Source organism: Tachyglossus aculeatus, chromosome 21, assembly GCF_015852505.1.
Source record: "Tachyglossus aculeatus isolate mTacAcu1 chromosome 21, mTacAcu1.pri, whole genome shotgun sequence".
Lineage (NCBI taxonomy): Eukaryota > Metazoa > Chordata > Mammalia > Monotremata > Tachyglossidae > Tachyglossus > Tachyglossus aculeatus.
The window spans coordinates 19,176,267-19,197,549 of NC_052086.1; the positions used below are offsets into that span (position 1 = coordinate 19,176,267).

General features: G+C 47.0%; 1 protein-coding gene across 5 annotated transcripts in view; it reads left to right on the plus strand.

The window, feature by feature from the left end:
* Window positions 1-1,710: 1,710 nt before the first annotated feature.
* The window catches only part of UPB1 (beta-ureidopropionase 1), a 48,880-nt gene continuing 29,307 nt past the window's right edge, over window positions 1,711-21,283 (plus strand). The window contains exons 1-5 of one of the 5 annotated variants that reach the window (XM_038763268.1): window positions 1,711-1,884; window positions 11,968-12,139; window positions 13,458-13,545; window positions 15,364-15,458; window positions 17,617-17,778. In XM_038763268.1, coding sequence (XP_038619196.1) covers window positions 1,781-1,884; window positions 11,968-12,139; window positions 13,458-13,545; window positions 15,364-15,458; window positions 17,617-17,778 — 621 coding nt within the window. In that variant the 5' untranslated portion in view covers window positions 1,711-1,780. The remainder of the gene's footprint in view (window positions 1,885-11,967; window positions 12,140-13,457; window positions 13,546-15,363; window positions 15,459-17,616; window positions 17,779-21,283) is intronic. The other 4 variants (XM_038763265.1, XM_038763267.1, XM_038763264.1 and 1 more) reach the window with 4 other exon arrangements.

Sequence of the window (21,283 nt, forward strand, 5' to 3'; positions counted from 1 at the left end):
GGAGGAGGAGGAGAAAGAGAGGGGTGGAGAGAGCAGAAGGCCCATTAAGGGGAGGGGGCCCTGACAGGTGAGTAGAAATGGAGGAGGAAGAGAGGAGTGGGGAGGGGGAGCTCACAGGTGAGGGTAAATAGTGGGGGAAGAGAGGGGTGGAGGGAGGGGAAGGGGCGCTGACAGGGGAGAGGAAATGGAGAAGACGGGGTGGAGGGGGCGCTGACAGCTGAGAGGAAATGGTGGAGGAAGAGAGGGGTGTAGGGAGGGGAAGGCCCGTTAGGGGGAGGGGGCTCTGACAGGTGAGGGGAAATGGAGGAGGAGAAAGAGAGGGGTGGAGAGAGCAGAAGGCCCGTTAGGGGGAGGGGGCGCTGACAGGTGCGGGGAAATGGAGGAGGAGAAAGAGAGGGGTGGAGAGAGCAGAAGGCCCGTTACGGGGAGGGGGCGCCGACAGGTGAGAGGAAATGGAGGAGGTAAAGAGGAGCGGGGAGAGGAAAAGGCCCTTTAGGGGGAGGGGGCGCCTTGACAGGTGAGTGGAAATGGAGGAGGAGGAGAGAGGAGTGGAGAGAGCAGAAGGCCCATTAAGGGGAGGGCGCGCTGACAGGTGAGAGGAAATGGAAGAGGAAGAGAGGGGTGGCGAGAGGAGAAGGCCCGTTAGGAGGAGGGGGCGCTGACAGGTGAGAGGAAATGGAAGAGGAAGAGAGGGGTGGAGGGGGTGCTGACAGGTGAGAGGAAATGGAGGAGGAGGAGAAAGAGAGGGGTGGAGAGAGCAGAAGGCCCGTTAAGTGGAGGGGACCCTGACAAGTGAGTGGAAATGGAGGAGGAAGAGAGGAGTGGGGAGAGGAGAAGGCCCGTTAGGGGGAGGGGGTGCTGACAGGTGAGAGAAAATGATGGAGGAAGAGAGGGATGGAGGGAGGAGAAGGCCCGTTATGGGGAGGGGGCGCTGACAGGTGAGAGGAAATGGAGGAGGAGAAAGAGAGGGGTGGAGAGACCGGAAGGCCCGATAGGGGGAGGGGGCCCTGACAGGGGCGTGGGAATGGAGGAGGACGAGAGGATTGGGAAGAGGAGAAGGCCCGTTAGGGGGAGGGGGCGCTAACAGGTGAGAGAAAATGAAGGAGAAAGAGAGGGGTGGAGAGAGCAGAAGGCCCCTTAGGGGGAAAGGGCCCTGACAGGTGAGGGGAAATGGAGGAGGAAGAGAGAAGAAGGCCCGTTAGGGGGAGGGGGCGTTGACAGGTGAGAGGAAATGGAGGAGGAGGAGAAAAAGGGGTGGAGAGAGCAGAAGGCCCCTTAGGGGGAAAGGGCCCTGACAGGGGGCGCTGACAGGTGAGGGGGAATGGAGGAGGAAGAGAGGAATGGGGAGAGGAGAAGGCCCGTTAGGAGGAGGGGGAGCTCACAGGTGAGAGGAAATGGAGGAAGAAGAGAGGGATGGAGGGAGGGGGCGGTGACAGGTGAGAGGAAATGGAGGAGGGGAAAGAGAGGGGTGGAGACAGCAGAAGGCCCGTTAAGGGGAGGGGACCCTGACAGGTGAGGGGAAATGGTGGAGGGAGGGGGCTTTGACAGGGGAGAGGGAATGGAGGAGGAGGAGGAGGAGGAGCTGAGGGGTGGGGAGAGGGGAAGGCCCGTTAGGGGGAGGGGCGTGGCCAGGGCGGGGGGCGGCCGCGGGGGCTGATGGGAGCCGTCGGACCGCGTGCTGCTACGGCGCATGCGCAGTGGGTGCCCTTCTCGCGCGGGCGGGCGGTCCGTTGGACGGACGGGGCGGACAGCCCGGGGCTCCCCCCGGACCCCAGCGGCCATGGCGGGGCAGGAGTTCGCGTCGCTGGAGCGGTGCTTGGACCGCCACCTGCCCGCCGAGGAGCTAAGGGAGGTGAAACGGATCCTCTTCGGGAAGGAAACCAGGTGCCAGGGTGGGGCCCCGACGGGAGGGGCGGGGCGGGGCGCGCTGCGTGCCCTGCGTGCCCTGCGTGCCCCGGGGGATGCCGGGAAGGGGGAGAGATGCCAAGTGGCGCCCTCGAGGGCCTGTCAGGGAAGCAGCCCAAGTCGGCCATCGCCCTGACGGGGTCCCACATACAATAATAGTAATAATAACGATGGCACTTCTAGACTGTGAGCCCACTGTTGGGTAGGGACCGTCTCTGTGTGTTGCCGACTTGTAATAATAATAATGATGGCATTTATTAAGCGCTTACTATGTGCAAAGCACTGTTCTAAGCGCTGGGAAGGTTACAAGGTGATGAGGTTGTCCCACGGGGGGGCTCACAGTTCTAATCCCATTTTACAGATGAGGTAACTGAGGCCCAGTGAAGTGACTTGCCCAGAGTCACACAGCTGACAGTTGGCGGAGCCGGGGTTTGAACCCCTGACCTCTGACTCCAAAGCCCGGGCTCTTTCCACCGAGTCACGCTGCTTCTTGTACTTCCCAAGCGCTTAGTACAGTGCTCTGCACACAGTAAGCGCTCAATAAATACGATTGATTTGTTAAGCGCTTACTGTGTGCAAAGCACCGGGGGGATACAGTGTGATCAGATTGACCCCCGGGGGCCTCACAGTCAATCCCCATTTTACGGATGAGGCAACTGAGGCTCAGAGAAGTGAAGTGACTTGCCCAAGGTCACACGGCAGACATGTGGCGGAGCCGGGATTCGAACCCATGACCTCTTGACTCCACAGCCCGTGCTCTTTCCACCGAGCCACGCTGCTTCCCAAGCCAACTGCCCACTTGCCCCAGGGTGGTAATAATCATGGTATTTGTTAATTCATAATAATGATGCCGTTTGTTCATTCATTCAATCGTATTGACTGCTTACTGTTTGCAGAGCACTGAACTAAGCGCTCGGGAAGTACAAGTTGGTAACATATAGAGACAGTCCCTACCCAGTAGCGGGCTCACAGTCTAGAAGGGGGAGACAGACAACAAAACAACACATATTAACAAAATAAAATAAATAGAATAGTAAATATGTACAAGTAAAATAAATAGAGTAATAAATCTGTCCAAACATATATACAGGTGCTGTGGGGAGGGGAAAGAGGTAGGGTGGGGGGGTGGGGAGGGGGAGAAGGGGGCTCAGTCTTACTATGTGCCAGTCACTGTTGTTCTGAGCCCTGGGGGGATACAAGGTAATCAGGTTGTCCCCCATGGGGCTCACAGTCCTCATCCCCATTTTACAGATGAAGGAACTGAGGCCCAGTGAAGTGACTTGCCCAAAGTCACACAGCTGATCAGTGGCGGAGCTGGGATTAGAACCCATGACCTCTGACTCCCAAGCCCGGGCTCTTTCCACTGAGCCACGCTGCTTCTCATAGCCAAGCTTTTTCTCATAATTCATTCATTCAATCGTATTTATTGAGCGCTTACTGTGTGCAGAGCACTGTACTAAGCGCTTGGGAAGTACAAGCTGGCAACAGAGACGGTCATTCATTCATTCAATCGCATTTATTGAGCGCTTACTGTGTGCAGAGCACTGTACTAAGTGCTTGGGATGTACAAGCCGACAACAGAGACGGTCATTCATTCATTCAGTCGTATTGAACGCTTACTGTGTGCAGAGCACTGTACTGAGCGCTTGGGAAGTACAAGTTGGCAACATATAGAGATGGTCCCTACCCAATGGCGGGCTCACAGTCTAGAAGGGGGAGACAGACAACAAAACAAGTAGACAGGTGTCAATGCCGTCAGAATAAATAGAATTATAGCTAAATGCATATCATTAATAAAATAGAGTAGTAAATATGTGCAAATAAAATAGAGTGATAAGTATGTTCAAAAATACACAAGTGCTGTGGGGAGGGAGGGGGCGATGAGTAGAGGAGTAGGAGGAGAAGAAAAAGGGGGACTCAGTCTGGGAAGGCCTCCTGGAGGAGGTGAGCTCTCAAGCGCTTAACCATGTGCCAGACACTGCCCTAAGTGCTGGGGTGGTTACAAGCTGAGCGGGTTGGACACTCAGGCCCTGTCCCAGGTGGGGCTCAAAGTCTCCACCCCCATTTTACAGATGAGGCCCAGAGAAGTGAAACGACTTGCCCAAGGTCACACAGCAGACTTGTGGCGGAGCTGGGATTAGTCAGCGTTCAGACTCGCATCATGGCAGGGGAAACCCATTAACCTCACCGTGGGCAGGGAACGTGTCTACCAACTCTGTTATATTGTATGTCCAAGCGCTTAGTACAGAGCTCTGCACACAGTAAGGGCTTAATACGATTGGTTTCTAGTCATTCAACTGCATTTGTTGAGCACTTACTATGTGGAGAGCACTGTATTAAGACTTGGGACAGCACAATATAACAATGCAGCAGACCTAGTCCTTGCACACAGCGAGCTAACAGTCTCTAGACTGTAAGCTTGTTGTGGGCAGGGAATGCCTCCCAATTCTGTTTTATTGTACTCTCCCAGGCGTGTAGTACAGGTCTCTGCACATAGTAAGCGCTCAGTAAATACCACTGATGATGAAGACGGCCTCTTCCGTTATCCAGCGCCCAGGCCTGCCCTTCCTCCCCTCCCACCCCCAGGGCAGGACTGAGATGATGGGGTCACCAGGGTTTGCCGATCATCAGTTGAACGGCTGGCAAATCAAGAAAGCTTAGTATGGTGTAAAGAACAATTAAACTAATAATGCAAAATGGGAGCCAAAGAGCCCTTAAAGTTGACTAACCTTCCCCCGGAAGAACCGACATCCCGCTGGTAGTCATTTGGCCAGCCAGCTAGCCAAATCCTGGGCCCTGACCACCAGTGGAAGAGCCAAGACTCCAGGTGCGGGTCATTACACCGAGGACGGGGTTGGTGGAGGAGAGGCCGGGAGGGGATGATCCCCCCCTTCAACCTCTGGCAGGATGGGACGGCTTAAATAAACTTGGCTTTTCGTGGGAGTTCTAGGTCAAACTGCGGGCGATCCTGCCAAGTTTGAGGTGATGATCAACTCCCGTGGCTAAAGTCCGAAAGCAAATCAGTACTTTGGGCCTTTGTTGCCTCACGTTTTTCATTCTAAACTGAACAAACTAAATGCGACCACCAGTTGGATCAGCTGAAGCCTCTTCTCCTTCCCTTCCCATTGACCTGAATTGCGTGCTTTCTAGGGATCAACTGGGTCTGGTGGCCTAAACATAAAGGAAACAGAATTTAGGGAAATTCTTTAGTTTTATTTTGCCCCCTAAAGTTCAAAATTAATGGAAACTAAGGCTTTAATATAACCCTTATAGCCTGACATCCTTCAGTAAAACTCAGTTGACCGCGAACTGTAGTTTGACCGCAAACTGTAGTTTTATACTTGAATATGAAATTTTAAATAGCTGTGATTAGTCTTTATTGTATTACAGTGCAGTTGAAAAACAATTGCATATTAATTCCCAAAATAGCGTTTGGGGTATGAAGACAATCTCTTGGCATAATTAGGTTATTGACATAATTAAGATTCACTGTCTTAGTTTCTAATTTTAGAAAGCTCATTAATGACTTCATGTTAAGGAGGAAAACAAATGGTGAAGGGGACAGTTCAAGTGAAGATAGAATTGTATTCCTGAGCTGTTGGTTGTAGAGAAGCAGCGTGGGTTAGTGGAAAGATTACGGGCTTGGGAGTCAGAGGACATGGGTTCTAATCCTGGCTCTGCCACTTGTCTGCTGTGTGACCTTGGGCAAGTCACTTAACTTCTCTCTGCCTCAGTTACCTCATCCGTAAAAATGGGGGATAATATAATAATAATAATAATAATAATGATGGCATTTATTAAGCACTTATTATGTGTAAAGCACTGTTCTGAGCACTGGGGAGATTACAAGGTGATCAGGTTGTCTCACTGGGGGCTCACAGTCTTAATCCCCATTTTACAGATGAGGTAACTGAGGCACAGAGAAGCTAAGTGACTTGTCCAAAGCCACACAGCTGACAATTGGCGGAGCTGGGATTTGAATCCATGACCTCTGAGCTGACCTGTGAGCCCCACGTGGGACAACCTGCCTACTTTGTATCTACCTCAATGTACCATGTATCTACCCCAGCACTTAGAACAGTGCTTGGCACATAGTAAGTGCTTAACAAATACCATCATCATTATTATTGTTATTAATTGCCTATCTGGACTTTTTTTGCCTGATGTGCTCTTGTGTCGTTGTAAACAACCATTAGGTTTTTTTAGGAGACGGGAGAAATAGAGTTCTGGAGGAGGTATTTCCATCAGGTGCCTCAGGATGGTGGTTCCAGAAACGGGAAAAACAAAAGGCAGAAGATTGTGTATAAACGGGAATAGATTACGTCTGAGAGAATATATCCAGGCCCTGAATGCGGGCATTTCTATGTGGAGATAAGATTGTCCCAGTTAGGGTGATGGGGGTTGATATATACTCCCTGAAATGGGAGTATTTCCTGATGAGGGGATGGAGATATCCCCAAAGAGTTAGTATAGAGTAGTGGCATGTTCCAGGGCAGGGGTTTAATTAGCATGAGAGGAGTGGTCTTGGAAAATGCAGATAGGTCCCAAGAGTTGCAAATGATCTCTGGAACATTTCGGTAATGCATCACAGTAATGATGAAGGGGTTGTCTCTATAAGGTCCCTTTCTGTTGGTCTCCTACCTCCTTTCTTTTCTCCCTCTTTTTTCCTCTCCCCCTACCCTCCGCAACTTCCATCTTTGAGAAAACACAAAAGGTTTGAGGTACTAGTTGTGGTGATCATTGAAATTTTTTTCTGTAACATGCCCAGAAACTTATTTTTTCTAAGTGTTTATGACCTATTACACTTAGTACAGTGCTCTGCACACAGTAAGTGCTCAATAAATATGATTGAATGAATGAAATCAAGGTACTTTTTTCCGGCACTGAAAACAAAGGCTGTAATTGCATTCAAAGCACTGCTGAGGCCACTTCCATCTGTCTCGTCTCCATTCTCTTTCCTTTCTTCTCAAAAACAAGAGCTGGAAGAGGGAAAGGAACCGAGGACCGAACATGCTGAAGATACCAAAGATAAAGTCTGGTTTCCTTCTGCCTTTCTCCTGTATATTTCTGTATTTGTCTCTATCACCTACATGTCTATTTCTGTCTCTCGGTCACTGTGTGAGTCTCTAAGTTTCTCTCATCTTTGTACTTCCAAGTTGAGGCTCCGCATACTTCCTGCTCTGATTAAACAATTTAGAGTTCCCCAACCAATGAAGGATGTCAGTTAAAAACAAAAATTAGAGGGGAGAGATTAAAAAGAGGGATGACTAATAGGGTGGCAAAGAGAAGAATGGGAAAGGTGGGAGTGGAGAAAAGAATTTTTCCATGTGTCTCCATCACATTTTAAGGAGATGTTTTAAAAACAGGCTTGACTCAGACTTGTACACACAGTAGTATACTAGGACTGAACATAGTAAGTGCTCAATAAATACCATCAATTAATTGACTGTTACCCCCTCACATATTTTGAAGGGTGATTAATTCAGTTATCTGGATCTTGAGAGTCAGAGGTGCATCAAAGTAGAGCCTGGGCATGTTCTAAACACCCATAAACACCATCTTTGCCCTGAATTCTGATTTCAAAATAGTGCTTTCATTGAGTGCTTATTGTGTGCAGAATACTGAATCAAGCACTTGGGAGAGTTCAGTTGAATTATATAATTGATTCTTGTCCTCAAGGAGCTTACTGTCTACCAGGGGAGACAGACACTAAAAGAAATTGGAAGGGGGATGGGGAGTGAGCGATAGAGGATGGAAGATACGCACATAAGTGTTTTGGGAGATTGGGAGTACTTAAATGTTTTGGCGTGGACTTTCCACTGAGATAGTTCTTAGGCAGAAGGGTAGGAGTGGAGGAGATCCAGGGCTGTGACTCCAAGGGAGGGCCAGGAGGTCAGGGACTTGATTTGGCAGTGAGGGTGATGTGCAGAGTGAGAATTTATTCATCAAGAATAAATGCAGCTTGGCTGTAGTGGATAGAGCATGGGCCTGGGAATCAGAAGATCATGGGTTCTAATCAAGCCACCACCACTTGCCTGCTGTGGGACCTTGGGTCTGTCACTTTACTTCTCTGTGCCTCAGTTCCCTCATCTGTAAAATGGGGATTGAGACTGTGAGCCTCACCTGGAACAGGGACAGTGTCCAACCTGATTTGCTTGTATCCCCTCCAGCGTTTAGTACAGTGCCTGGCACAAAGTAAGCACTTAACAAATACCATAATAATAGCAATGTTGTTATCAAGAGAGTGGAGGGTAAGTAGGGAGTGATGAATATAGTAAGTACTTAATGCAGTATAATAATACTGCAATAATAATTGCAGTAATAATAATAATAACTGCAATAATACCAGTATTATTACTATCATTTTTATTCAGTTTACCGAATAACAATAACTGTGATATTTAGGTGCTTACTGTTTGTTAAGAGCCATACTAAGTTGGAGGTAGATACAAGATAATCAGGCTGCACCCATCCCTGCCCCTTATTTAGCTCATAGCCTGTGGAGAAGGGAGGATAAGTATTAAATCCGTATTTTACAGATGGGGAAACGTTTCAGCGATTTGCCCTAGGTCACACAACAGGCCGAATCTGGGTCTCCTGATTCCCAGTCCTCTGCTCCCTCCACTTGGTCACGCTGCTTTTCATGGTGCGAAGAACTGAAGAAGGAACAAATCCTTCTACTGGCCCTTCCACTTACCTGCCCCCACAGTATTAGTGAACTGTTTGGACAGGAACAATATGTGCAGTACCTTTCGTACCTCTGTACTTTCCTCTTTGGTTAGGGAGGGCTGAGCTGGGGTGAGATCATAGAGAGAAACCCAGAATCCACTTACCCCAGCCATGGCGATGGAATCTTATTTTCCAAGCCAACAAGTAACCCGTCATTCACCTTCTTGCTCTTGTTCCTGTATGGTTTTGGGCGCTTGTTTATCATTTGTTTTTTTAGTAGGAAGTTGGAGGAGTAAGGGTAACGAAATATCCAGAGCCCTTCCTTGATCATTTGAGTTTCATTTCTTGTTATCCGTGTAAAACAAAGCTACTCTCAGCTTACGGTTAGGACATTTTTCTCCATTAAAAGAAAGCTTGCCCCATCACAAAATCTTTATTTGAATTCGATATCTGTTTGATCTTCATGTGTAAAGAATAGAAGTTTTCTCAAGGTGCTGCAAATTAAACTTGCCCTGGGTTTTTCAAAAGTGTGTTGCGTTTTTCATATTCGCAAAACAATACTCAGTGCACTAAAATAGAAATATTGAAAAGCTAGTGAACCTGAAGTGTGTGATACCACCCAAGTGTGAGGCTTCATCCTGAGAAGCTTTTTCTGGCCATATATTCCTGCCCAGCATGACCCTGAACCTGTGGTAAATTAAAGTTTATCGTACATGATCAATTGGAAATAACAAGCGACTAGAGAAACAGCGAGGCCTAATGGAAAGAGTAAGGACCCGGATTCTATTTCTGCAGTGTGACGTTGTTGGGCAAGTCACCCAGCTTCTCTGTGCCTCAGTTTCCTCGTTTGTAAAGTGGGTATTCAATGCCTGTTCATTCATTCGTATTTATTGAGTGCTTACTGTGTGCAGAGCACTGTACTAAGCACTTGGGAAGTACAAGTTGGCAACATATAGAGGTGGTCCCTACCCAACAATGGGCTCACAATCTAGAAAGGGGAGACAAACAACAAAACAAAACATGTAGACTGGTGTCAAAGCTATATGCACATCATTAACAAAATAAATAGAATAGCAAATATGTACAAATAAAATAGAGTAATAAATCTGTACAAATATGTACAAGTGCTGTGGGGAGGGGAAGGAGGTAGGGTGGGGGGGGATGGGGTGGAGGAGAAGAAAAAGGGGGCTCAGTGTGGGAAGGCCTCCTGGAGGAGGTGAGCTCTCAGTAGGGATTTTAAGGGAGGAGGAGAGCTAGTTTGGCAGATGTGCGGAGGGAGGGCATTCCAGGCCAGGGGGAAGACGTGGGCCGGGCGTCGATGGCGGAACAGGAGAGAACGAGGTACATTGAGGAGGTTAGCGGCAGAGGAGCGGAGGGTGCGGGCTGGGCTGGAGAAGGAGAGAAGGGAGGTGAGGTAGGAGGGGGCGAGGGGATGGACAGCCTTGAAGCCGAGAGTGAGGAGTTTTTGCTTGATGGGTGGGTTGAGAGGCAGCCACTGGAGATTTTTGAGGAGGGGAGGGACATGTCCAGAGCATTTCTGTACAAAGATAATCCAGGCAGCAGAGTGAAGTATAGACCGAAGTGGGGAGAGACAGGGGGATGGGAGATCAGAGAGGAGGCTGATGCAGTAATCCAGTCGGGATAGGATGAGAGATTGAACCAGCAAGGTAGCGGTTTGGATGGAGAGGAAAGGGCGGATCTTGCCGCTCTGTTCTTGCTGCTACTTAGACTGTGAGCCCCGTGTGGGACAGGGACTGTGTCTGACATGATTACCTTATATCTATCCCAGAGCTCAATACAGTGCTTGACATCTAGTAAGCGCTTAGTGTCACAGTCATTATTATTACCCATGAGAATGTTAAAAATGTGACCTTGTGGTGGGGGAAAAACATCTGGTAACAGTAACATAGCCAAGTAATCTGGTTTTGGAAGCTTTGACTCCCCCTACTCCCTCACCCTTCGTCGCTCTTGCACTAGAATCTGTCCTCTTCATTCACCACCCTCAGCCCCACAGCACTTCTATACCTACCCATAATTTGTTTTTATGTCCGCCTCCCCCTCTAGACTGTAAGCTCCAAGTGGGCAGAGAACTTGATTACCAACCCTGTTATAGTATACTCTCCAAACACTTAATACGGTGCTCTGCACACAGTAAGTGCTCAATAAATGTGATTCAAGTACTTAGTACAGTGCTCTTCACATGGTAAGCACTCAATAAATGCAGTTGATTGATTGTTTGAGACACCGAGCTACCGCAGGAATGGCCAAGCTTAACCTGGATCTAGGCCACCAACTGATTGATCATGGAAGCAGTAATAGCTTTGCCCTCGATGGCCCACTGTGGATGCAGTCAGCAATCCTTGCATCCTGGGGCAGTCAGAGCTAGAGTGGGGGCAACAGTGTAATAGATTGGTTGGTAACTGGTTTGGCACAACCATGCGTGGGTGGAAATAAAGCTGCTTCCACCATTTCAGTCCCTTTCTAACCCCCAACTCTTCACACTACCAGCCCAGGGTGGGGAGGGGGAGAGAGAGATGCTTGCCCCAATTTTTGAAAGTCTGCAGATCGTTGGTTCACCAGTCCAAATAATGCCCACCCCCTGTTGAATAATCCCCTACCTGATTTTCATAAACAAATGGTACATTTCCATGGACAAGGCAAACATTTTCAGAAGAAACTCGTTTCCTGAAAACTTATTCTGCTGACCTCTGACGCCACATGAAGCATCGCACTAATGGCAGCAAGGATTGTTCCACGCTGACTAATGTTTTTGGAGACTCTTACCGTAGTCTCATGACAGAGCCTTCCCAGTTACCACATTATGAGCACTTCCCCCCGGTTAACCCTTCCCACTTCAGCCCCCCATCCTAGGGATTCTCCAGTCTGTGTGAGAGTAGAATACAGAGCTTCCAGCAGTTGTGGCAACACAACTGAACAGACTCGTGCTCCAGTTGGGAGGCATACCTGACACAAAATTATATATCCAAAAAAAAAAAAAAATGCTCCAAATGCCTTTCAGCCAATGCCTCAATTCTGGCAGAGAGCTTGTGGGTTTGGGATTTTCTTTCTCAGTACAGATTTGGTGATTGCCTTCGATTTTTGGAGCATTTGAAAGCTGGGAGGTCGCCAATGCATTCTGTATGCTGTCCCAGCAAAGGCACTGAAAATGGCAATGCAGTAACAGTGGTAAAGAAGTGGGACTCTTGCCTTGCTCTCAGGGTACTCAAAAATATTGTTAAACTACTTTCTTCATCCTTTTTCTTTGTGCATCATGTTCTTTAAAAATAGATTGGCACAGAATGGTGGGGTGGAAGGTCTCAGTTCTGCAAGGCGCTTGAGGGGTGGTTAAGGTATTTGAGCATTTAATAAGGATGATCTCCTTTTTCATTTTAGACAACTTGAGCTGCCTAGCGGTGCTTTAGAAGCTGCCTCTGAACTAGATTTTGAACTGCAGGGCTATGCATTTCAAGCAGCTGCTGAACAGTTAAGGCAACCGCGGATCGTTCGAGTGGGCCTGATTCAGAACAAAATTCCGCTTCCCACCGACTCGCCAGTGACAGAGCAGGTACGAGTTCTTAAAGACGAGGTTGTGGGCCAACAGGCTTTGTAGGAAGATTTATTTTGGACATTAAAATAGCATCTCAATTTATTTGTTGGAAAGACCACATTGTTCCCATATATCATCGATCAGAAAGTATTAACTTTTTATTCACCCTTTTATAATGTATTTAATGATGGTATTTCCTAAAGCCTTACTACTACGTCACAAGTGGTGGAATTGATGTGAGATAATCTGATAGGGTACAGTTCTCGTCTCACCCAGCGCTCCCAGCCTAAAAGGTAGGGAGACCAGATACCTTTCTCCAGTGAAGGGATGAGGGAACAGACACAGAGAGGGTAAGCGAATTGCCCAAGGTCACCCATCAGTCAGACCTGGGACTAGAACCAAGGTTCCCTGACTCAAGGGTCCAGTCTCTCTCCCCTAGGGCATGCTGCCTCTCCGGTATCTAACTACTTAGATAAATGGGTCTGTGAAATATTCCTATCTTGAATGGTAAAACGGAAGATGAAGGTAGAAGTATCATGCCCAAATTCAGACTTGCGGCCTACGATGATATCCCCAGGTTGAAAAATAGTAAGGTGTCATGCCACGGGGGCAGAAAAAAAGACTTGTTGGAAACTACCAAAAGAAAGGGAGAGAATGAATATACAAATGCAGGAATTTACCTGTTTTGTAATCCAGGACTCTGCGTCTCACGCGGTTCCGTTGTAGAGATAAGGCGGATCACAGCACCGAAGGAAAAAAAAAGTCTTTCAGATGAAAGGAATGAATGTCCACCAATGTCCTTAGAGATTAAACATATATATGTATATATGTTTGTACATATTTATTACTCTATTTATTTTACTTGTACATATCTATTCTATTTATTTTATTTTGTTAGTATGTTTGGTTTTGTTCTCTGTCTCCCCCTTTTAGACTGTGAGCCCACTGTTGGGTAGGGACTGTCTCTGTATGTTGCCAATTTGTACTTCCCAAGCGCTTAGTACAATGCTCTGCACATAGTAAGCGCTCAATAAATACGATTGATGATGATGACAGCAGAGGTCACCTTGAGAACTGCTGTTCTCGTCTTGATCATCCCTTATATTGGTCCAGCCTGTGGAAGCCCTTGGGTAAATAGCATTGCAAGCAAATAATCCTGTATTAAAAATTAGAAGTAATGGCCAAATTTAAAGTCTCGTGGCCAAAGTCCTTTATCTGACAAAGACAACCTGGTGCAGGTGTGTAGAAGCTGCACATATCAAGTCTGAGCACGAATGTTATTTGTAATAGGGATTAAAAGCTCTCTTTAACAAAAAGTTACCTTTTATAAAATTAGGTGGCTGCCCTGCATAGACGCATTGAGGAGATTGTGGAAGTAGCTGCGAGGTGTGGAGTTAATGTGGTTTGCCTTCAGGAAGCTTGGAGTGAGTATCTTTGTGGACATGTGCTCTTCCTTCTCTAGCCCCTATCTGTGTCACCACTACAGTTCCCCTGGCAGCTGATTCCTAATCATTTCTCTCCTCTACTGGTGATAAAAAAATTATTTTGCACCAAGCAGTAAGTAGTGAACACAGGAAAAACACTTGCAGTCCATTGTTCATTGCTCTTCATCCCATTTCAGATTCAAAGTAAAAATCAGCTAAGTTCTGAGCAGATATTGGCAGAAAACCCATGCTAAATTTCAGAAGTGCACCATTGCCTTATTCAAGGAAAGCAGTGTAGCAGAGTAGGTAGGAATAGTGGTCCTCCAGTGCTTTGCACATAGTAAGCGCTTAATAAATGCCAATATTAATTTAATTAACTAATGAGCAGCATGTGAAGCAGCATGGCATAGTTGGTGAAACACGGGCCTGGGAGTTGGAAGGTCATGGGTTCTAATCCCTGCTCCACTACTTGTCTGCTGTGTGACCTTGGGCAAGTCACTTCACTTCTCTGGGCCTCGGTTACCTCATCTCTAAAATGGGGATTGAGACTGGGAGCCCCGCCTGGGACAGGGACTATGTCAACCGCTTTGCTTGTATCCACCCCAGTGCTTAGTACAGTGCCTGGAACGTAGTAAGCACTTAAAAAATACCACAATTATTATTATCATTAGCAGACTTCCCAGTCAGTCTGGAAATGTTTTTTGCATCCTCTGACCATGAAGTTTTGCCCGTGGTATTTCAGTTGCCAGACCCCCAGATTCAACGTGGAGACTTCCCACATATTTCCGCAAGCCTCTGGAGCAAGCAAATACTTTCTTCCCTGAGGCAGGTCTGACTTTGCAGTTGATCACGTAACAGTGAACTACACCTACCTTTTCCCTACTTTTCCTCATCCACCTTCTTGAGAAGATATTTACAATTGGCAGTTTCTGAACAGACAAAAAGAAAGCTTGAAAATACTAAGGGAGAATGGAGGATTATGTATGAAGTTAGATTCTCCTTGGGTCTCATTTTCTCTTTGGACGGATGAGTAAAATGATGATTTTTTAAAAATGACATTTATTAAGCGCTCACTATGTGCAAAGCACTGTTCTAAGTGCTGGGGAGGTTACAAGGTGATCAGGTTGTCCCTCGGGGGGCTCACAGTCTTAATCCCCATTTTACAGAGGAGGTAACTGAGGCCCAGAGAAGTTAAGTGACTTGCCCAAGGTCACACAGCTGACAGTTGGTGGAGCCGGGATTTGAACTCATGACTTCTGACTCCAAAGCCCGGGCTTTTTCCACTGAGCCACGCTGCTTCTTCTTGGAAAACCTTTGGTGGGAAACAGTCTCCTTGTTAATGGCTTTTTAAAAATCTGCTGTCCTCATTTCAAGAAGGAAAGAGCGTTTCCCCTTTTATTTAAACCACCTTACTTCCCAGGGTCAGTGAGCTTCTTAGTTGAACAGCAGGTCAGTGAAAGTGAAGGGAGGCACTTCTCCAAAGCACTTTCTCCCATTCCTCTTAATAGCATCTTTATAGCTGTTTTATCATCAATATTGCCAGGTTCACCATGGCCAAGCTAAGCTAAAAAGGTTTTGATAATATAATCTAGAAAATGGAAGGCCAAAACAACCGAATAAAATGAAGGAACGGTGAAAATCCAAGGAAGTGGTAGAGTGGGTTGTGCAGTCTAACGAAGAAGAGTTAAAATGTAGCTTCTCCTTCTGTCAACTTCTGAACGGAATCCAACTAAAGAGTATGTGAGGCAGATGTCCCCACCAAACTCACAGCTAATTATTTACCTTGGGTGCGCATGTCATAAACTTCTGTTTTTCCAGCTATGCCCTTTGCTTTCTGCACAAGAGAGAAGCTCCCTTGGACTGAATTTGCTGAGCCGGCAGAAGATGGCCCAACCACCAGGTTCTGCCAGAAGGTAGAAAGTTAAATTTATAACTTTAAGCACTGATTTAGTCAAGCTGGATTGAAACATACAGATAGGACTGTTTTGGAGCCTGAAATAGGCCAGGCTGTTTCCCTAGGATCTTTGAAGTTTAGAACCCCACTTAGGCCTGTGCTAAGTCTGATTGCAGTCTGCATAAACCAGGACTTTTTCCCAGCCCCAAACCATCTAAATTTTTGCCATTCCAAAGCTACACCCTCTTCCCCCAGTGACACGTACACCTCCGGTTTCCACAGCCCTTTAAGGGATGCTTTTCAGATCCCACATTTTGGGGTTACCCGGATTTGCATGGGAAAACGTAATAGTTGCTTAGAAGATAGCTACCTTTGGGGATTTTCTGACCCTTCCCTTAGTAGCATGGGCCAAATATGGGTGTGGGTCTCCAGAACACAGTCAATCAATCAATCAGTCGTATTTATTGAGCGCTTACTGTGTGCAGAGCACTGTACTAAGCGTTTGGGAAGGACAAGTTGGCAACATATAGAGACAGTCCCTACCCAACAGTGGGCTCACAGTCTAAAAGGGGGAGACACAAGATACATAAGCATTTATGCATCTGCAGAGAAGCAGCATGGCTCAATGGAAAGAGCCCGGGCTTTGGAGTCAGAGGTCATGGGTTCAAATCCCGGCCCCACCAGTTGTCAGCTGTGTGACTTTGGGCAAGTCACTTCACTTCTCTGGGCCTCAGTTACCTCATCTGTAAAATGGGGATTAAGACTGTGAGCCCCCCACGGGACAACCTGATCATCTTGTAGCCTCCCCAGCACTTAGAACAGTGCTTTGCACATAGTAAGCGCTTAATAAATGCCATTAAAAAAAAGTCCCGGCTCCACCAATTGTTAGCTGTGTGACTTTGGGCAAGTCACTTCACTTCTCTGGGCCTCAGTTACCTCATCTGTAAAATGGGGATTAAGACTGTGAGCCCCCCACGGGACAACCTGATCACCTTGTAACCTCCCCAGCACTTAGAACAGTGCTTTGCACATAGTAAGCGCTTAATAAATGCCACTAAAAAAATAATTTCATTTTATATAACAAAAGATATAAAAAGCATTGCACTCAATCTAATGAAGCTGTAGATGGGTTCGATCATTAGGCAGAATCACTTGCAGCAATCAGATGTCGACAAATATACATCAAATATTAAGGCAGCAACAGGGCTGCATCAAAAAAATAAAATAAAATCCAGTCACGAATACATTCTCTCCTTGCCCTTATATACTCCTGTTTTGGAGCCTATATTGTTAAAGGTTTTGACAGATACTCAGGCTTTCCATGGATTTATTGCTGGGCCTCTCTCTTTATTTCTTTCTCTCTTTCCATCTCTCTCTCTCTCTTTCTCTTTCCATATCTCTCTCCCTCCCTCTCTCTCTCTCTCCCTCACTCTTCCTCCCTCTCTCTCCATCTCCCTCTCTCCCCCCCCCCCACCCCCTTCTTCCAAGCTTTGTTCTCTTTTTAGCAATGTGGCTTCTCTTCCCAGCTCCTCCTGTTTGCCTTGGCTTTCTCCTTGGTCCAGAAAACCCTGAACTTTTGGTCCCCCATGAATTTAATCCCATTCCTTGGTCCAGTCCCCAGACTTGATTCTGTTGGCTCAGCCTACGGCGAGGTCAGCAGCTGCAAACACCCGTAGCTTGATTCCTTTAGATGTGCCTTTTCCTGCCAATGTTCAGTAAAGTCAGGCAGCAATTAGGATCCTATAAATTTGCAAATGGCCTTCAGGCCCGCTCCTACCTAGCAGCTTATTGACCAGCATAGGGAAACCCCAGGGTTATTTAGCAATAGAATGCAGATTTTTACAGTTCCATACATTCTAGAAAACACAAAAGATTTTAATCCAAAGGTTGGATGGACTGATGGACTATCACAGAGCCACATTCCATTAGTTCCTCTTCCAAGTCTGTTACAGAACTCCTGACATCACATCTACTTCACTGGAGGTTAGATTTTCAGGCTTTTTAACACTCCTCTTCCCTGCATCCTGTCCCTCCACCCCTCTGCCAGCCTTGGAGAATTCAGAGCAAACTCGGGAAGCCAAACAGACCGGTAGCAGGCTCTTACATTAGTCTTCAATTGGAAAGAAATGAACATGACACTCCTTTGCTGTGATCGATGTTTTGATCATTTTTTATAGCTGGCAAAGAAACACAACATGGTGGTGGTGTCGCCAATCCTGGAACGAGATGATGTGCAAGGAGGGATTCTATGGAATACTGCTGTGGTGATTTCAAATTCTGGAGTGGTTCTGGGAAAAACGAGGAAAAATCATATTCCCAGAGTTGGAGATTTCAACGAGGTGGGATTCTGTCAAAATCAACTTCATTCATGTATTTTTTCGTGGCATTGCTTGCCTCCATCTTCTTTCCCTGAGGTTGTTGTTGGGAAGTACACTCAGATAATAATAATAATGTTAGTTATAATAATTATTAATAATAACCAGTTCTTCCAGAGTCAATAATGGTATTTATTGAGTGTGTGTTATGTGCAGAGCCCTGTTACTAAGCACTTGGGAGAGTACAGTACAACAGAATTAGCAGGGACGCTTCCTGCCCGTAATGAGCTTACAGTCTAGAGAATGTATGTTTTACTTACATTTTTGTTCAAGACTAAAGGAGAAATTAAGGTACGTTCTTCCGACAACACATCTGCCCAGATACTGCCCGAAGCTGTATCTGAAGAAATGATTGGGTGCATATACTGTGATCACTACGACACAAGGTTTGTAGAATTTGGGAAGAACACAATTCCTTAATTCATTAATTCATTCACTCAATCGTATTTATTGAGCACTTACTGTGTGCAGAGCACTGTACTAAGCACTTGGGAAGTACAAGTTGGCAACATATAGAGACGGTCCCTACCCAACAGCGGGCTCACAGTCTAGAAGGGGGAGACAGACAACAAAACAAAACATATTAACAAAATAAAATAAATAGAATAGTAAATATGTACAAGTAAAATAGAGTAATAAATCTGTACAAACATATACAGGTGGTGTGGGGAGGGGAAGGATGTAGGGTGGGGGGGAGGGGGAGAAGGGGGAGAAGAAGGAGGGGGCTCAGTGTGGGAAGGCCTCCTGGAGGAGGTGAGCTCTCAGTAGGGCTTTGAAGGAAGGAAGAGAGCTAGCTTGGCGGATGTGCGGAGGGAGGGCGTTCCAGGCCAGGGGGAGGACGTGGGCCAGGGGTCGACAGCGGGACGGGCGAGAACGAGGCACAGTGAGGAGGTTAGTGGCAGAGGAGCAGAGGGTGCGGACTGGGCTGGAGAAGGAGAGAAGGGAGGTGAGTTAGGAGGGGGCGAGGTGATGGACAGCCTTGAAGCTGAGAGTGAGGAGTTTTTGCTTGATGCATAGGTTGATTGGTAGCCACTGGAGATTTTTGAGGAGGGGAGTAACATGCCCATAGTGCTTCTGCACAAAGATGATCCGGGCAGCAGCGTGAAGTATAGATTGAAGTGGGAAGAGACACGAGGATGGGAGATCAGAGGAGGCTGATGCAGTAATCCAGCCGGGATAGGATGAGAGATTGAACCAGCAGGGTAGCGGTTTGGATGGAGAGGAAAGGGTGGATCTTGGTGATGTTGCGGAGGTGAGACCGGCAGGTTTTGGTGACGGATTGGATGTGAGGGGTGAACGAGAGAGTGGAGTCGGGGATGACACCAAGGTTGCGGGCTTGTGAGACGGAAAGGATAGTAGTGCCGTCAACAGTGATGGGAAAGTCAGGGAGAGGGCAGGGTTTGGGAGGGAAGATAAGGAGTTCAGTCTTGGACTTGTTGAGTTTTAGATGGCAGGCAGACATCCAGATGGAGATGTCTTGAAGGCAGGAGGAGACATGAGCCTGAAGGGAGGGAGAGAGAGCAGGGGCAGAGATGTAGATTTGGGTGTCATCAGCATAGAGATGATAGTTAAAGCCATGGGAGCGAATGAGTTCACCAAGGGAGTGAGTGTAGATAGAGAACAGAAGGGGACCAAGAACTGACCCTTGAGGGACGCCTACACTAAGGGGATGTGAGGGAGAGGAGGAGCCTGCAAAAGAGACTGAGAATGAACGGCCGTTGAGATAAGAGGAGAACCAGGAGAGGACAGAGTCTGTGAAGCCAAGGTTGGTTAGCGTGTTGAGGAGAAGGGAGTGGTCCACAGTGTCGAAGGCAGCTGAGAGGTCGAGGAGGATTAGGATAGAGTAGGAGCCGTTGGATTAATCCTTTCACCTCTTCACTAGCAATCACCAGTTCAAAATAATGAAAGAACTCGGAGGACCAGGAGTGTTTTGAGGGATCCCTGGGCATCCTAAACAGTTAGAGTAAGTTTAGATTAAAATATAACTTGGAAGAGAAAGCCAAAGTTGTTTTGGTTTATTTTATGGTATTTGTTAAGCACTTACTACATGCCTGGCACTGTACTAAGTGTGGGGAAGATACAAGCTAATCAGGTTGGGCACAGTCCATGTCCCACATGGGGCTCACAGTCTTAATTTCCATTTTACTGATGATGATGATGTTGATGATGGTACTTGTTAAGCGCTTACTGTGTGCCAAGCACTGCTCCAAGTGCTGGAGTAGATACAAGTCCACGTGCTGTTCACATTAATCCCCACTTTACAGATCAGGTAACCGAGGCACAGAGAAGTTAAGTGATTTGCCCAAGATCCCTAAGCAGACAAGTGGCAGAGCCAGGCTTAAAACCCAGGTCCTTCTGAATCCCAAGCCCATGCTCTATCTACTAGGTCACACTGCTTCTCTTTTTAATCTGTTAATATTTGGTTTTCTATTTTATTAAGAGCTAGCTTCTCTTTGTGATTCATTTTCTAGTATTTTCTTCAGAAATAGCTTTTTATACTGGTTAATTAGAACCGACGAAGACACCTTTATCATATAAACATCTCCCACCCTCTGGACCACCCCTTTATCCTGGAAACGGTATCCAACCTTGGCTTCTCTGAGTCTGTCCTCATCTTGGTTCTCCTCTTATCTCTCTGGCCATTCATTCTCAGTCTCTTTCACGGGCTCCTCCTCTGCCTCCCACCCTCTAACTGTGGGGGTCCTTCAAGGTCCAGTTCTGGGTCCCCTTCTATTCTCCATCGACACCCACTCCCTTGGAGAGCTCATTCACTCCAAAGACTTCAACTACCATTTTTATGCAGATGACACCCAAATCTACAGCTACAGCCCTGATCTCTCTCCCTCTCTCCAGTCTCACATCTGCAGACTGCCTTCAAGGCATCTCTGCCTGGATGTCCTCCCATCACTTCAGACTTAACATATCCAAAACAGAGCTCCTTCTCTTCCCACCCAAACCCTGTCCTCCCCCTGATTTTCCCATCACTGTAGATGGCCCCACCATTCTTCCTGTCTCACAGACTGTAACCTTGGTGTTCTCCTTGAATCCTCTCATTCAGTTTACATGTTCAATCCGTCACCAAATCTTGTCGGTCCCATCTTCACAACATCACTAAAATCCACCCTTTCCTCATTTCCTCTCCATCCATACTGCTTACCACGTTAATACAATCACTCATCCTATCCCACCTGGACTACTGTATCAGCCTCCTTGCTGACCTCCCACCCTCCTATCTCTCTCCACTTCTGTCCATACTTCAGTCTGTTTCCCGGATTGTTTTTCTACAGAAACATTCTGGGCACATCACCCCGTGCCTCAGAAAACTCCTGTGGTTACCCATCCACCTCCGTATCGAAAAAAACTCCTCTCCATTGTCATTAAAGCACTCCATTACCTACCTCCTTCTATCTCACCTCACTTCTCTTCTTCTACAACCCAGCCCACACTCTTCGCTCCTCTAATGCTTGCT